The 18475-nt window shown below is 40.1% G+C and overlaps 2 protein-coding genes across 5 annotated transcripts in view; both read right to left on the bottom strand.

The window, feature by feature from the left end:
- LOC102423699 (LIM zinc-binding domain-containing Nebulette-like) overlaps window positions 1-18475 on the bottom strand; it is a 248262-nt gene that overhangs the window by 206029 nt on the left and 23758 nt on the right. The gene's annotated exons all lie outside the window — the stretch shown is intronic.
- On the bottom strand, window positions 95-462 carry CUNH10orf113 (chromosome unknown C10orf113 homolog). The gene is given in 3 exon segments (XM_006110109.1): window positions 95-329; window positions 331-377; window positions 379-462. Coding segments are annotated over 3 exon segments (366 nt in total).

The raw sequence follows: 18475 nt of genomic DNA, 5'->3' as shown, positions 1-18475 counted from the left end.
CCCTGCACCCCACAGAGTTGCCTTTGAAGTCACATGTGCTCCACAGGGCACAGAAACAACAAGCAGGCCCTCCTTAAATGCTATCACATATGATTCAGCATGAGACAGTGTGCTTTAAGCACTTATAAACAGTCATTCTCAGCTCCTTCTCCTTGGATATGATGAGCTCTAGTCGTATGCCCTGGAATTTAAATCCATGCTTCCCTCTGGCTATGCCTTCTGGTCCCAGGGACAGGCTCAGGGACTTGGCCCACTTGCCTGGACCTGGCTCAGGCGCTGCCAGGATGGCCGCTCCCACTCCTGGCTTTTAGGGACTGGCGCTGACTCTACAGCCACCTGGCAAGTCTTGGCCAGATTTGCAGCCTTCTGCACTTTCCTGAACAGCTCACTGGGGGGCCTCAGGCCCTCCTTCACTCCCTGCTCTGCCTCACCAGGGCTATAGGATGAAATGCAGCTATCCATACTTCCTACCTGGTGCCCCACATAAATGGTGGGAAAAATAGCACATTTGGAATAATAACAACCATAATGCTGGTATATTTTGAAACCAACCCATATTCAAAATCGGGGACTTCCTTGGTAAGACTCATGACACAATATAGAAATGTTGCTAGCGTTTGTTTATTTTCTATTTAGCTACCTGACTTAGAGTGTAGAAGTACCCAAAACCACAATGGCACTCGTCAGAGGTAAAGAAACAAAAATACTTCATATTTTCCAATCATTAATTCACCTAATGTGTACGCTCAAAAGAGAAAAATCAAAATAGTGTATTTTTAGCATGAGATTTTATTCTAGAATTAGAATACAGCCTCTTTTCTCTGAAAGGGAAGCTAAAACTAAAAGAATTCTTAAAGATCAGAAGTTAATGGCTCAGACTAACAGGGTAGTATCAACAAGACATACAAGCCAATTAGAATGAGCCTCCACTGGCCAGAGATGGGACAACTGGAATATCAAAAAGGATGACTGATTCAAACATATCAAATCTACAAAGTCCATGGGTTTATAGTGGGTTGATAAGATGTCCTTCCACCTCCACCCCTAAAGCAGTAGGGAACAGCTCATGGTGAGCACCACTAGAAGTTGCTAAGACCCCAATTCATTATTCTGAAAATTGATAAATAAATGTAAGACAAAAGAACATACACTGCTTTTCCTTTCAAATTTATTTCGGGGTGACCAAATAATTGATGATGGACAGTTCATCCACATAAAAGAAACCCAAAGAATAAATGCAGAAATAATGATGGAATTAGAAAATTTCCATTTTGCAATTCCTAAGTAAGATCAGTAGTTGCAAAAACCATTAAATGAAAGGTGCATTGGGAACTTTATAAAGCATGGATCAGACACACAGCTAAATTTTCTCATCAATCTTAACATCACTGAAACTGGTCAATCAGACATTACGTCCTTCCTAAGATGATGCAATAGGAGGTGTGCAGTACCACCTATGAAGTGGTCTTGCCAGGAAAATATAAATAAAAGTTGAACCAGAATCTAATGAGGCCTCTTGCTCTATGAGTGTACAGCAAATACAGGAATAGAGGCACAAGTTAAATGACAATACAAAGAAGCAATCAGCCAAACCCAAAATGTGGGGCAACCTATAGGGTAAATAACCAGATTTCTCTAACAAATAAAGGAACTCAAAAAGGGGGAGAGAGGTGCAATCATAGATGTAAAAATACTTACTAGATAAAACAGCCAAGCCAATGAATATACTTTGTTTGGTTCCTAATTTGACCAACTATTTTAAAAAACATCCTTGTTAGAGAATTAATGTGACTATGAACTGTGTGTGAGAGACAAAAATAATCATCACAAGAAAAAAAAGTGCAACTATGTGTGGTGGTTACTAAACTTATTGTGGTGATCGTTGTGCTATATATATGTATATCAAATCATTCTTGTTGCATACCTGAAACTAATACAATGCTGTAATCAACTCTATCTCAATGTTTTTAAAAAGCTGGTCCTCAAAGTCCCACTTGACACACACACACCCAATCTTTAATGAACAGCATGAAAGGAGGATATGCTGGGATTAAGGTTGATGTTGGGTTGAGCCCAATATCAGATGAGCCCCATGCATATTAACTAGAAACAAAGTTTCCAAAACAATGACAGCATGTATCCTCCACAGTTAGGTCTCAGTGGGCTGTAGGGCTGTGGTCTGCTCACTATGAGGATTCTCTCTGTCAAAATAAATAAATAAGAAGTAACAAAATCAAACTAAACACACCACACACACACACACACACACACACACACACACACACACCAACCCAGCCATAGAAAAGCACAGCACAGCACAAAACTAGTAAGGGAAGTGTGGAGAGGGTCAACATTGCAAAATGTTGTTGTTTTGTAATACATTTGGAACCTCTGGAGTGTTTGACAGGTCATGACCTTGAGACTGAAACAGAAGTGCCATCTTTTTTTCTCCCCACTGAACCAGTCATCTCTTCCAACTGCTAAGTTTGAGACAGGGAGTGAGAAGCAGAAAAAGAGAAAAAAAGGAAGCTCATTTGGGAGGAGCTGGATCCCAGTTTCCCTTGGTTCTCAAAATGAAGTTGGTAAATTTCCTGCTTTTGTATTTTTTTGAATGGTCAATACTAACTTTGTTATCTACTTTTAGAAATAGCTTTCTTTTTTGTTTGTTTGGGGGTTTTTTGTATTTACAAACTGCGATATAATTTCATTACCATAAAATTCACCTTTTCAAATTCAGTGGGTTTTAGTATATTCTCATAGTTGTACAATCATCACCAGTATATAATTCCAGAACATTCTCATCACCCCAAAGAGAAACCCTGCTCCCATTAGGAGTCACTCTCCATTCTCCCCTTTTCCATAAAGCCCATGGCAAGTACCAGTCTGTCTCTACGAACTTGCCTTGTCCTGGACATCCTATATAATAAAAGCCTAGGTGGCGTCGCACGATGCCACCACAAGATGGCCACTACGAGATGGCAGTTGTGGGTGATCAGGCCGGCAGGGGAGGGCAGTTGGGGGTGAATTGGCCAGCAGGGAAAGGCAGTTGGGGGGGACCAGGCCAGCAGGGGAGGGCAGTTGTGGGCAATCGGGCCAGCAGGGGAGGGCAGTTGGGGGCAAGATCAGGCCGGCAGGGGAGGGCAGCTAGGGGCGACCAGGCCTGCAGGGGAACAGTTAGGTGTCAATCAGGCCGGCAGAGGAGTGGTTAGGGGCAATCAGGCCAGCAGGGAGGGCAGTTGGGGGCAATCAGGCAGGCAGGCAGGTGAGCGGTTAGGAGCCAGTAGTCCTGGATTGTGAGAAGGATCCTAGATTGGACAGGGTACAGGCCAGGCTGAAGGACACCCCCCACCCTCTGCATAAATTTCGTGCACTGGGCCTCTAGTTTCATATAAATGGAATCCGACATGTGGTCTTTGGTGTCTGGTTTCTTTCGTGTAGCTTAATGTTTACAAGGCTCATCATGTTATATCATGCATCAGTACTTCATTTCTGTTTAGGGCTGAATAATGTTCCACTGTGCAGATATTTTGTTAGCCATTCATCAGTTGCTGGACATTTCCACTTTTTGGTGGATTCATTTTTTTTGATGGACTGTTTCCACTTTTTTGGCTATTATGAATAATGCTGCTATGAACATTCACATACAAGTTCACATACAATTGATGTAAACTTTCAATTCTCTTGAATATATACCAAGGAGTAGAACTGTTGGATCATATAGTAACTCTACGTTTAACTTTTTAAGGCACTGTCAGACTGTTTTCCAACTGTCAGACCACTTTACTAGCCCACCAGCAACGTGTGGGGGTTCTAACTAATTTCTCTGCATCCTCACCAACACTTGTTATTGTCCATCTTTTTTACCATGTAAATTTCAGTGGGTATAAAGTGGTATCTCATTGTGGTTTTAATTTGCATTTCCCTAAAGACTCTTGTCATATGATTATTGGCCCTTTGTATGTCTTCTTTGGAGAAATGTCTTTTCAAAACTTTTGCCCGCTTTTAATGGGGTTATTTGTCTTTTAAATATTGAGTTGTAACAGTTCTTTACATGTTGGATACAAGTCTTTTATGTGATTTGCAAATAGTTTCTCACATTTTGTGGATTGTTTTTTTACATTTTGAGAATGTCCTTTGAAGCACAAAAGTTTTTAAGTTTTGATGGAGTTCAATTTCTTTTTTCTTCTGTTGCTTATGCTTTTAGTGTCATAGAATATAGAGCAGTGATGGCAAACCTATGACACGCGTGTCAGAGGTGACACGCGAACTCATTTTTTTGGTTGATTTTTCTTTGTTAAATGGCATTTAAATATATAAAATAAATATCAAAAATATAAGTCTTTGTTTTACTATGGTTGCAAATATCAAAAAATTTCTATATGTGACATGGCACCAGAGTTAAGTTAGGGTTTTTCAAAATGCTGACACGCCGAGCTCAAAAGGTTCCCCATCACTGATATAGAGCCACCACCTAACCCATGTCACAAGATTTATGCCTCTTTTCTTCTAGGAGTTTTATACTTTAGCTCTAGATCGCGTCCTTGATCCATTTTGAGTTAATAATTTCATATGATATGAAATAGGAGTTCTACTTCAATCTTTCACCAGCTTTCTTTTTGTGACTTTCAATCTGTTTGTGCGACTGCAGCCCTCGCATCATTTACCTAAGTACTGGTCACAGCTTCAAGATAAGAGAAGCAGGCATTCTTTTATTTTAACAAAATGAAATAACTGGGGAGGCAGTACACAGGGCAGTGGCAAAGAGCACAAGTTCTGAAGCTAGAGTCTAACTCAATTCTACTCCTGACAAGGTTGTGTGACTTTGAGTCAAGTTATTCTCGGGTCTGTACTCAGATTCTCCTTATCTTAAAATTGGGAGAAAGAGAGAAAAAAACACAGTATCTTCAGAGAGTTGCAAGGATATGAGTCAAAGAACTCAAACATACATGGCCCCTTGTGAGCACCCAGTACACATTAGCTTTACTATAAGTAAAGATCCAATTATATTAATCCTAGGGCTATAGTTTTCAAAGAAATATAGGTCTTAAAATAACAGCAGATGAGCCTGCGTGGGTGACGTGGTTTACCATGACATCTCTGATTTTTCCAGGTGATGTCCTCGTGTCCAGAGCCCCAAGCTAGGAACCACTTGATGTTAATGTTCATCTCTGTCCTGTGTACAAGTCACTCTTTGTTTTGTTTTCCACAGACTTGCAAGTCTTCCTAAAACAAATTCTAAACAGGTGCCAAATTTCCATGCTACACACAAAAATCAGTCTTGAATTTTCTCGAGTAATGCTCTTAGACTCAAGGCTGCTTTATAAGGGCAAAGTATTCTTTATCATGTTTTTCTTTTAGCAACAGTGCTAGAAATACTTTGTAAATGCTAGGGTGAGAGAGCAGGATTAATTCCCTCAGTCACGATTTTTTTCAAGAATTTCTTACATGTTCCATAAATTGTAGGAGACCCCCATTCAATCCATGTAAACTCACATCATAAACAACTGTAAGTCTCTCTTCACAGGCTTTCCTTTTTACTGTCAATCTCTAATTATCCAAGTGTGGACAAGTTTCCATTCAAAGGTAACTTCCCATCTGTTGGAAAACTTCTGGAACACCTTCCTTCCTACCTTCACAACTATCCCAAAAATTAGTGTGTGTTTAGCAACTGCAAATTACTTTTAATATTTGCATATTCAAATATAATTAGATGGGAAACCTTCTGGGATGGAATTCAGTATGAGTTCTGACACTGTTTTAACAAACATCAGGACCCATTCACCCAGAAGCACACCATCCAAAGCTACTCTGATTCTACAATGCTGCTTAGGGGTTTCAGAATTCCTCTTAAGAATTCCTTTCAGACTCTGTTTCTTATCTATAAACACACACTTCAATATTTGATACCTTTTTTCATGGGGATGTAAAGTACAGCATACAGATTATAGTCAATACTATTGTCACAACTATGTATGGTGTCAAATGGGTACTAGACTTATGGGGGGGAGATCAGTTCATAAGTTATATAAATGTCTAACCATTATGCTGTACACCTAAACTAATATAATACTGAACATGAACTGTAATTGAAAAAAATTTAATGTGTAATATTTGATACCTTTTATTTTTTTAAAAAAATGGGTTTATTCATCTTGTTATTTTCCCAGTCCACCCTTGATTGAAGGCAACACTTGTCCAGGTTCCAGTGCGCTCATTCATTTCTCCTTGGACACCCCTTGTGAGTCATTTTAGTTCAAACAGAGCTGTGTCTCTAAGCCCTGTTTCATCCCAGAGCCCAAGCTGAGAGCTAAGCAGCCTGAACTCCACCCTCAGGACATTCCTCACTCAAGAAAACACATTTTCCTCTTCCAAACTGACTTCAGAAAGAATACTAGGGTTTCTCTCTAAGCTAATAAAAGAGTAGAACCACTGGGTGAGGTGAGGCCACAGGGCTTCTGCCAACAGGACAGCCCGTCCTCCCTTAACCTCTTTATCTGGTGTTTCCCCATCCTTATCCTCCCGAGGGGCTGTATTAAGATCTTATTTTTCCCATCTCAATAAAGCCACATCCTAGGTATAGCCTTAGTGGAGATTGGGGGGAAAGGAGGAGGAGGAGGAGGAGGAGGAGCAGGAGGAGGAGGAAGGGGGGAGAAGGAGAAGCTGGCAATGTTCTTGGCATAATATTTGACAAAAAAGAATCAATGAGAAGTTACTTCAAAGGCCAGGTGAGGCCACCTGCATTCAGCCTCCTGCAGCTTCAGGAATGAACCTGAAGAGCTAATGGTACTAAACCACAAAGGGCTTCTCCATTTTAAAGAAAGGAACAGCTCCAACTGACATATAGGACATACCTGTTGAGCTACTTACCTGGCCTGCGACACCACAGCACAATCCTTCTGCATGCTGAGCAGTTACAATGGGTCTACACAATGAGGCTTCTGGGCAAGTAGGGTGGCCAAGCATCCCTGTCTGTCTGAGACTGTCCCAGTGTCAGCCCTGAAGTCCCGAACGCTCAGTAGCCACCCTCCCACCATCTGCAGCCAGAACAAGAGAGGAGGCCAGACACTAGCTACGAAGGAAGGAAGATACTGGTAGCATGGCCAGTCCCTGAGGCAGAAAATTCTGGATCTTAAAGAGCTTTGGTGAGATGCAGCACCGTTCTCAGAGAGAAAGCCCTTTCTTTTATTCAAGCACCGTCAGTTGTTCAGCCAGGGAGTCCACACCCTCATAGAAGCCACCAAATCATATTCTGGGTCAGATCGTAGACTTTCTATTAGTGGAAGACTCCAACCCAAAGTTTCAAAAAGTTTGGTCTTCAGACCATCTGCATTAGAATCAACTAGTGAGACTGATAAAATCTAAGTCTCTGGGCCCACCCCACACCTGCTGGATCAATTCACTAGCCAAGTTCAGAAATCTCCATTTCTTAAGAAAGCCCCAAATGTGTCTAGTGAACACTGACGTCTGAGGACTATCTCCTGACTGCTGCTTCTTCCACACCCTCGCCGGCACGCTCGGCCTGTTACATGCCAGAGCTCAGTGAGCATTCCAGTATCAGGATCCTCCGGTTAAGCACAATTGGAAGAGAAGTGAACTTGCTTAGATGCCTGCCCTTGTCCAGCCTTCTAAACACCCCCTCTCCTTCCTCAGCAACCTGTATGTTTGGCTGCCCTATGGCTAGACAAAGCTCACCAAGGCCCGCCCTATTCTGAGGGGCCTCTGTGTTCCAAAATTATCCCCAATTTCTCTTCCCTCAGCCATCTAATCTTTTATTCAAGACTACATTGCAGTATGCTATTAGGAAAATAATCAGCATGAATTAATTCAGACTTAGGGCAAAATGACTGATATAACGCCTTACTCTCATTGGGGAGGACAAATTACTTATTAATTAATGGTCATCTAGGGAAAGTATTTTTGGAGTTTATAGGGTTTTTCCTTAAATCAGTGCTTTCTGCTAACTTCCCTGACTGGCATAAAATCTTCTTGGGTTGGCAAGGAAAAATCCTAAGATAGCATTTACATCACACCTTATAACATATGCATGTTATATGCATATATGAAGTGATTAAGCATGGTCTTTGGTTGTAGGCAGACATGGGCCTAAGACTAGCTCCATCACTTATTGGTCATGTCACTCTGGGCAATGTACTTAACTTCTTGCTCATAAAACTGGAGATAATTATAACTCTTCATAAGGTTATCAGAATTCAATGAAACAATTTTTCCAAGTATCTGGCATCTCATACTTAATCAATAATTATTCTTAGCATTATCAAAGTAGGTATATAGTAAATATTCATCCAAATAACTTTGCTGTATTCGACTACACAAAACTATTCCTGTGCGAATAGTCTTCATGCTTACTTGTCCCTATAGCCTTGGTGTTCATTTACAACTCTAAAACACTAGGGAAAACATTGTTCATCATCAACCTGGTTTTGCCTTGGACAAGTAGAGATTTGAAGAATTAGTCCAGTTTACCAAACGATCCTGGTTAGTGTCTAATTGTACTATGGCTACTGCTGCGAATTTCATGGTTTTGCAGCCTTTAAAATCCATTCAAGGTCATGGTCACTGAGGCTACTGACTCATTGGCCACTTCCTATAGGTAGCAACACCTAAGCAAAAGCATAATTAAGCATGTGGAGAGGAGCTGAGCATGGTATGGATGCCGGGTCTCAGAATTTCTGATGGTCAGTGGTCAGCTCCTACTTGCCAGCCACCCCCCACTACCACCACCAGGGTAATGGTGATTATAATCATAAAGGACAAGGTTGAAAGGAGCATCAAATTGGCTTCTTCACACAGTAGAAACCAAGATAGTCTTGCATCGTTTGGACAACAAATGCCACTGTCCCAACTCACACTAAACACCTAGAAATGTGTCCATTTTCTGATGGAGTTTCCAAGACCAAGAAGAGATGGACACATAGAAGAAATGGTCATCTGAGGTAGAAAGAATTCATGGTCTTTAGGTTCCTACCAAGCTCATGTGGTGGCTCAGAAAGTAAACCTGAAGGGCTCCCCAGAAGACAAAAAGAAGTTATCTTTAAAATAAATGGGCCCTCAAATATGGTAGAAACCATGATTGAAAAGTAAATAAATACATAGTAAATATGCCATGAACAGTGTATAGAAAACCTAAAACAGGCATCAAGGTTCAATAAGATGTTGGACTGGGAGGTGAGACAGACCAGAAGCAATGAATAATGACAAAAAAAAAAAGATGGCAAGTTGGAGAATTAGAAAAGATAACCACAGGACAGAATATCTGCCAAGAAAACAGTGTCTACTATTATCCCAGACACTGTAAATAAGCAAAATGAAATTAAATTACCAAAAGTAAGTAGCACACCACTACCAATGACTTCATGAAACCCTTACACAGGACCTATTCCTACTTGATTCTATATGTTCAATAGTGATTAAGTCTTCAAATCTGTTCAAAAGCAATTCAATAACAAAATTCAAAGCAGACACACTTTGTCATCCCTAGTTACAATATATATACAGAGTTTACAGATATTAAGAACAATGGCTGGCCCAGGACTTTTTATAATCAGGTTACACAGCACTAGTGGAATTATTTCTAGGGATGTAAGCCAAGCTCTAAAGGCTATAATTCAAGGTAATATGGAGAAATTAGAGAAAGACATTTTCATTAGCATGAAGCTTTAGACTTGTGGCCAAAGATTTGAAAGGAAATGAAAAATCCAATCAGACAGAATAAAATGACTATATAATGCTGCCAAGAGCTAAAAAAATGCAGAATGTAATCAAGCAGTGGAGGAAATTAGTTGCAACCTGGATGAGGATGCAGATGTATGTCTACCCAAACCAGATGATAGGACGACGTAAGTATAGCAACCCAGCAGACCAAGGCTAAAAATCCATCACACCTGAGGGGTGTGGACTGCTATTTATTGTCATATCAACTATACAGGGCTTAGCCTCTTGTTGTCATAGTGATTTTTAAAATGGTCCTATTAGCAATTCAAAAAGATCCTGGTCATATGCCTCCTCAACCCCAAATCTCTGCCACAAACCAATGTATGGTGGCCCAGTCACCCATCTCAACAATTAGCCTGGCCACCTCAGCCTGCCTCACATCATAGATCATTTTCTGATAGTGAGCATGTGTCTTGATAACCCTGGGAAGATTTGGAATCAAGTATAGAGCTACAGAAGTAAATAAATGCAGCAGTATTAATAGTTTTGTGTGAAGTTCAAAATAATATTTGTATATCGGGTATTAACCATGGAATGCTAGAGAATCTGACATCTTTGAGAATATGCCAGATTGAAACTGATTTTAGACTTGTGATTGAGTAAAAGGTAAAAACATCAGTATATTTTAAATGGTATTAGATAAGATAACTAGGAATAAACTTAACCAAGGACGTAAAAGACCTGTACTAGGAAAATTACAGGACATTGAAAAAACAGATAGAGGAAGACATAAACAAATGGAAGAACATACCATGTTCATGGATTGGTAGAATCACCATCATTAAAATGTCCACACTACCTAAAGCAATATATAGATTCAGTGCAATACCTATTAAAATACCAATGGCATATTTCAAAGATCTAGAACAAACTCTCCAAAAATTCATCTGGAATTAAAAAAAGACCCCAAATAGCCACAACTATCTTGAGAAAGAAGAACAAAGTTGAAGGGATCACAATACCAGATATCAAGCTATATTACCAAGCCACGGTTCTCAAAACTGCCTGGTACTGGCACAAGAACAGACATATAGATCAATGGAACAGAACAGAGGACCCAGAAATTGACCCAAGCCATTATGCTCAATTAATATTCGACAAAGGAGGCAAGAGCATACAATGGAGTCAAAACAGCCTCTTTAATAAATGGTGCTGGGAAATTTGGTCAGATACATGCAAAAAAATGAAACTAGACCATCAACTTACACCATACACAAAAACAAACTCAAAATGGCTAAAGGACTTGAATATAAGACGGGAAACCATAAAAATCCTACAAGACTCCATAGGCAGCAAAATTGCAGACATATGTCGTAGCAGTATCTTTACAGACACAGATCCTAGGGCTAGAGAGACTAAGGAGAAAATAAACAAATGGGACTAAATCAAAATAAAAAGCTTCTGCACAGCAAAAGAACCCATCAACAAAACAACAAGAAAGCCCACTGCATGGGAGAACATATTTGCCAATGTTATCACCGATAAGGGTTTAATCTCCAACATTTATAGGGAACTCATACAACTTAACAAAAGGAAGATAAACAATCCAATCAAAAAATGGGCAAAGGACCTAAATAGACACTTTTCAAAAGAGGACATTCAGAAGGCCAAGAGACATATGAAATCATGCTCCAAGTCACTAATCATCCGAGAGATGCAAATCACACCTGTCAGAATGGCTATCATCAGCAAATCAACAAATGACAAGTGCTGGAAAGGAACCCTCCTGCACTGCTGGTGGGAAAGCAGACTGGTGCAGCCACTGTGGAAAACAGTATGGAATTTCCTCAAAAATTTAAAAATGGAACTGCCATTTGATCCAGTAATACCACTTCTAGGAATATATACCAAGAAAACAGAAACACCCATCAGAAAGGATATATGCACCCCTATGTTCATAGCAACACAGTTTACAATAGCCAAGATTTGTAAACAGCCTAAATGCCCATCAACAGATGAGTGGATTAGAAAACTGTGGTACATCTACACAATGGAATACTACGCTGCTATAAAAAAGAAGGAATTCTTACCATTTGCAGCAGCATGGATGGAACTGGAGAGCATTATGCTAAGTGAAATAATTCAGAAAGTGAAAGAAAAATACCACATGATCTCACTCATTTATGGATAATAAAGAACATTATAACCTGATGAACAAAAAGATAGATACAGAGGCAGAGAAGCATGGAACAGACTGTCAAATTACAGTGGGAAGGCTGGGGAGTGTTGGGGCGGGGGGGAGATAAGAGATCAACCGAAGGACTTGTATGCATGCATATAAGCATAACCAATGGACACAAGACACTTGGGGGTGAGGGCATGTGCCGGGGGGTAGGGGAGGCCAGGGGAAGATCAATGGGGGGAAAAAAAGGAGACATATGTACTACCATCTGTAATACTTTAAACAATAAATTAAAAATAAAAAAAATAGCCACAGGGATGTAAAGTACAGAATAGAGAATAACATGTATGGTGTCAAGTGGGTACTTGAATTATCAGGGGATTACTTCATAAATTATATAATTGTCTAACTACTATGCTATACACCTATAACTAATATAAAATAATATTGAATGTAAATTGTAATTGAAAAATAAAATTTTAAAAAAAGAAAAAATATATATCAGTCCAGAATTAAAAAATAAATAAATAAATAAATGGTATTAAGAATGTTTAGGGAAATGAGAAATCCACTCTATTAATTAAAGTTTGATTTTTAACTTCACAAGGATTATTAAGTACTTAATGTGTCATTTGCTACAGTTTTTACATTTACTTTAGTAGGCATTTGAAGTGATTAAAAAGATTAGACATTAATTTATGAATGCAACTTTAATGTTTAAGGAAATGTTCTTAAGTTATAAACTAGATCCATTAGTGGAAATTTAGTCTGTCCAACTTGAATTTGTTGACCACTATTTAAAGCAAACACCCAAAAACTATTTGTTCTTATTTTATACATTACTTGTTAGATTTATATATAGAATAGCAAGATATTTTAGGTATAATAAATGCATAAAATAAGAATAAATCTAGTTTTCAACTTTAATAAATCAGTATTAACTAAATAATAATAGTCATTTAAAACTAACAGAATCTAGTCATGAGGAGACATCAAACAAATGTAAAGTAAGAAGCATTCTACAAAAATAAATAAATAAAACTGATCTATATACCTAAAAACTATCACTGTCATAAAAGAAAAATGTTCCAAATTAAAGAAAAAAGAAAACCAAAAGGACATGACAATTCAATAAAATGCATAATCAGAGATTTTCTTTCGCTAAACATGATATTATTTTAATTAGTAAAATCCTAATGAGGTCTGTAGATTAGAGACTACTACAGTATTAATATTAATTTCCCAATTTTGAATATTGTATGATACTTATGTAAGAGAATTCCTTTTGTTTTTTTGAAATACACAGTGAAGTATTTAGGGACAAAAAGAACCAGCAGGTCTGCACTTATCTCAAATTTTCAAAGTGAAAATTTGAAAGACAAAAGGATAAAACAAATGCATTAACATGTCATCATTTGGAGAATCTGGGTGAAAGGTATACTGAAAAGGATTATTTAAAGTATGTTGAGCTTTCCTCTACTTTGAAGCCTTCAGATGAGGGCTCTGAAAACAAGAATGTAGGCAGCTCACAGCAAATGCCTGCCTCAAGGTTCAACCCAATAGGGTAGTTAAGAGTTCAAGATTATTACCCCCACTTACCCCACCTCCTTCAGCAGAACTCCTCTTCTGAAAAATCTCCCTCTTGGCCGAATAGCAAATGCTTCTAGGTAGAAGGTAGGGCCCAGCCCTGGTATCCACTTTTCAACCCCAGCCAGGCCAGGACTAAGAGTTGTGAATCACTCTTTGTACCAGGACAAAAGACGGTATTCAGTGGGGAAACTTGCAGGAAAAGCATTCTCCTTGGTAATATAACCCATCATTCCTAAGCATTGCCTATTGGTGGGGTGTTCCCAATACACAGATGTCTGACCTCAAGCGTGCCGGGCCCTTTCTTGAGACTGTAACCAGACAGACCAATCCAGTGCAGCTTCACCCTGGACTGTACGTACCAACCCCACCTATGAGCATGACCTGAGCCACCCTGTGTTCTGTCACCACACAGACTCCTCTACTTGCCCCACGAGAATGGCACCCAGCATGGCAACACCACAGTGGGTCATGACTGCCTCCCTGCTCACCCCACAGTAAACTACCTACCCAGGGGGGTAACAGAGTGCTCAAGACAGAACGAGAGAAAACGGGAGTCAATAGCAAACTAAAGCAAAGACATTTTCTAACAGGATCAATTAAAAATCAAAATGAACATCTAAGGAAGTTGTGGTAACCGCTTCTCTAAATATTTTAAAGCCAGAGGAGAATTTTTTACCCTGAATATTTCATATATTCCCATGCCTGAAATCAAGAGACAAACTACCCAGGGTAGGGCAAAAGTAGGTTACAGTTGTTTGTATGGAAAATAATGCAATAATTAATAAATAAAAATACAATAATAAACTGTGTTTTGCGTACTCACCACTGCAAACCTACTTTTGCCCCACCCTTTGTAACGCTGAGGTGCTTATACATTGGTGAATTTGAGACTCAAGATGTGTGTGTGTGTGTGTGTGTGTGTGTGTGTGTGTGAGAGAGAGAGAGAGAGAGAGAGAGAGAGAGAGAGACAGAGAGAGAGAAAGTGAGAGAGAGAGAGAGAGAGAGAGATATTGAGGCATAGAAATACACAACAATTACCTTAGCCTTTTATTAATTCAACAAGTGTTGACTAAGCATATGTATATGCATTGCATAATGAAAGCTGAGAAAAGAGGAGCTTCCAAAGACACGCAGACATGCAGGTTAACATTTAAACATGAAAAGTGCTTTGTTAACTACAATAAATATTATAAGTATGTTCTCTTCCTTATGATTTTCTCATTAACTTTTTCTTTTCTCTCGCTTACTTATTATAAGAACACAATATATAACACATATAACATATAGGGTTCGACTGTTTATGTTATCCACAAGGCTTCTGGTCAATAGTAGGCTATTAGTTAAGTTTTGGGGAGTCAAAAGTTGCACATAGCCCTGGCCGATGTTGCTCAGTGGTTAGAGCATCAGCCTGTGCACTAGAGGGTCTCAGGTTCCATTCCTGGTCAAGGGCACATACCTGGTTTGCAGGTTTGATTCCCCCACCCCATTGTGTTGGGTGTGGGAGACAACCAATTAATGTGTTTCTCTCTCATTGATGTTTCTCTCTCTCTCCTCTTTCTCTCTCTCTTCTCCTCCTCCCTCCCTTCCACTCTCTCTAACAATAAATGATGAAAAATATATCTTCACTCCTGGGGTGAGGATTATTTAAAAAAAAAAAACGGTACATGTAGATTTTTGACTACTTGGTGAAGGTTGGTGTCCCTAACCCCCAAGATGTTTAAGTGTCAACTGTACTTAGCACAACAATTCAAAGAAATAAACAATCTTTTAAGCAAACCACCCTACTTTCCAAGACCTGAGATTCCCTATCCTATATAATAAAAGGCTAATATGCAAATCGACCCAACAGCGGAACAATCGGTCACTATGACATGCACTGACCACCAGGGGGCAGACGCTCAATACAGGAGCTGCCCCCTGGTGGTCAGTGTGCTCCCACAGGGGGAGCGCCCCTAGCCAGAAGCCAGGCTCACAGCTGGCGAGCACAGCAGCGGTGGAGGGAGCCTCTCCCGCCTCAGCAGCAGCGCTAATGACCCCTCAGGGCATGTCCAACTGCTGGTTTCGGCCTGCTCTCCCCAAGCAGTCCTGGACTGCGAGAGGGTGCAGGCCAGGCTGAGGGACCCCCTCACCACCCCCACCCAGTGCACCAATGTTGTGCACCAGGCCTCTAGTCTATTTGATAAGTGAATTGAGCCAGATGGCCCCTACAGTTGCTTCCAGCCTTAAAAAAAAAAAAAGGCTAGAATTTCTATCCTAGGACTTACCCCCATTATATATACACCATAAGCCAGATCAGGGTAAAAAGAGAAATAGCCTAAAACAGGGCTATTGCAGAAAACCTTTACATCTAGTTTACTCTTTTACACAGAAAAGGAAATGCTATTTATTCACTCAGAAAAATATAGTTTTGATGATTCAAATGAGGTGCTGCAGAGAACTCAGACAGGAAGAGGAGCTGTGTCCTGTCTCTCCTGTGATTATTAAGAACAGTGACATCCTTCAGTCTCTGCAATGCAGAGGCAGCTGAGGAGCACCTGTGCCCTTACAAGGAAGAAAGGAGGCACCTACAGGAGCTGTCACTCTTGCCTTTGTATTCACCCCTAAGAAACAAAGACAGTCATCAGCGCTCAATTCCCTAGTTACCTTCACTTTTTTCCAGGGTTAGGAACTCCTGCAGGCTGGGCTGAAGGGGGCATTGGCACCTGGAGAAGCCTGTACTCAGCTCCTTCTCCCTTCTGTGACTCAGTGACCTCCCTCCTGCTGCGCCAGTCACCCAACTGCCCACTGAGGTGACCCACCTCCCTTGCCTGCTGAGCCTCCCAACAACCCTCTCTGCTCAAACAAAATTAGACTGGACTAGGAGCCTGGTGCTAACCCAAGTCCCATCATTAACTGCGAAATAAACGTTAACATTGGACCTATCATTCTACGGGAAAGTATGTAAAATCAAATGTCTTAAATATAAAATGTCCTTTAAAATTCAAAATAAAAAGATGTATTTCCCAGTAGCTAAAGAAGTAGCTAAAAAGGCTTACCACAGAAGAAGTAAAAAACAGCCAGCAAACATTAAAAGATGTTTATTCATTAACCCCGGAATTGAAAAGAACACTCCATTTGATACTACTTTTTATCCAACAGATTTGTAAAGTTTAAAAGATTCTATTAGCAAGAGTATGGGAAGATGGGAATTCTCACACATGTTGGCTGGAAGGTAGGCTGTTAATGCCTTTGGGGAAGGAGGGATTTGATAGTCTCCAACAAAATAGTAAATATGCATGCTTCTATACTGGCAAAATATTTTACAATACTTTCCCAGAGAAACAAAATATTTTACAATACTTTCCCAGAGAAATATTCCAGAATATATATATATGCCAAATATAGATAGATGTTCAATGCAGCACTGTTTACTTAAATGTTCATTAATTGAGGGTGGTTACACAAACTATGGAACACCTATACTGTGGAATATTAAATTGCCATTAAAAATAATTAAGTAGATCTATTTATTTGTTCTGACATGTAATATATTATGAAACTAGAACAGCTTCTGGCACATAAGGAGCCACTCAGGAAATATTTGTTTAATCAATGAAAACATATATATCTTTTCACAGAACTTTTACATAGTCTATCTCATCTACTTCTTATGACAAGCCTACTATATGAGCCAGGCAGATATTATTGTCCCCAGGTAAGAACAAGGAGATTAAAGGTCAATGTAGTCATGACTTGCCCAAAATCATAAACCTAAGGTTTATGGAGCCAAAACACAACTAGACTCCCCGATCAGCACTCTTTGGTGGCTGATACCCACTCTGCCTGCAAGTAGGCCAACCTGTGGGCAAACCAGGGAGGGCCAAGTCTGTAGGCAGCCGGAGGGCCGCTCACTAGTTGCTTCTTGACCAGGGCAGAGTGATTCCCCTTTTATCAGCAAAGCCTTCCATGAGATGAGGCTTGGCTCTGGGGACTTCTCCCTGGGCCCACTGGCCATCTAACAACAGGTTTACAAGGAGCTCATTCAATAACAGGTCGTTATGGAAACCCTACCTCCCCCTCTCCCTTGCCCCTGGAACAGAAAGGAGAGGGAAGAAAAAGAGAAGCATTTGTAAAGTGCTTGCTAAGAGCCAGGCACAATGAATAGGAAAAAATTCATCTGAGCCTTCCTTTACAAATCACCCAAAGAAAAAGACACTGTGCATTGTTGAAGCAAGAACATGCCGGCATCGCTGCTTCATCTAGGTCAATCATAGCGGCAAAGGAAGTCGGATTCACAGGGGGCTCACTCCCATCCCTCTCACCAGTGCACGTGTCAGACACCATGCATCTGGTTTCCATGTGGCCGCCAAGCCACAGCTGTGCAGTGTCCCTGCCGGCAACAGGTACTCACCTGTTCATGTCAGGAATATGCATGTCTGACACCAGAGAAAAAATTAACTGCCTGGTTTGTAAGCACAAACACTTGTCCCAGATAAGCTCAAGACCAGTAAATGTGCTCAGAAATTTCCAATGCTGTGCCCTGGCTAAAATAGAGTCTTTCACTTTTATTCATCCTCCGCTTGCTTAACCAGAAAATGGGGTAAATGATGCTGAGTTTGGGCATTGTTACCTTGGAACTTTCATCTTAATTACAGATGCTCTTAGTTACCGTTGCTTAGTAACGAACACATTTGAAATAGATTTGTTGACTTGTGAAATACTCTGAAAGGACGTTGGAGTGAATTCACTGATGGAAAAACAGCAGTGGATTTGTAAAATAAAAATATTTTTTGCTGATAAAATACAAAATTAAGGTATTACCAGATTCCAAAGATATTACTGAGGGTCTACAGTAGTTTCCTAACACTGATCTATTATTTTTGGAACCACTTCAGATGCAGTTATCTGATTGAAAGGCTCTGTGAGATAGGCCTTAGACTTTCTGTCAAAGACAGACCCTACATTGCAAAGCAACGGCTTCTGCATTTCCACGGACCCAAAATATCCTCCCTGGTGTAGCTTTGAACACTGCTTCTCTTCAAGGTTTCAGGA

This window comes from Myotis lucifugus, unplaced genomic scaffold (genome assembly GCF_000147115.1).
Source record: "Myotis lucifugus unplaced genomic scaffold, Myoluc2.0 scaffold_132, whole genome shotgun sequence".
In the NCBI taxonomy this organism is placed as follows: domain Eukaryota; kingdom Metazoa; phylum Chordata; class Mammalia; order Chiroptera; family Vespertilionidae; genus Myotis; species Myotis lucifugus.
The sequence above is the reverse complement of the archived record's forward strand: the minus strand, read 5'-3'. Positions and strand labels throughout refer to the sequence as shown.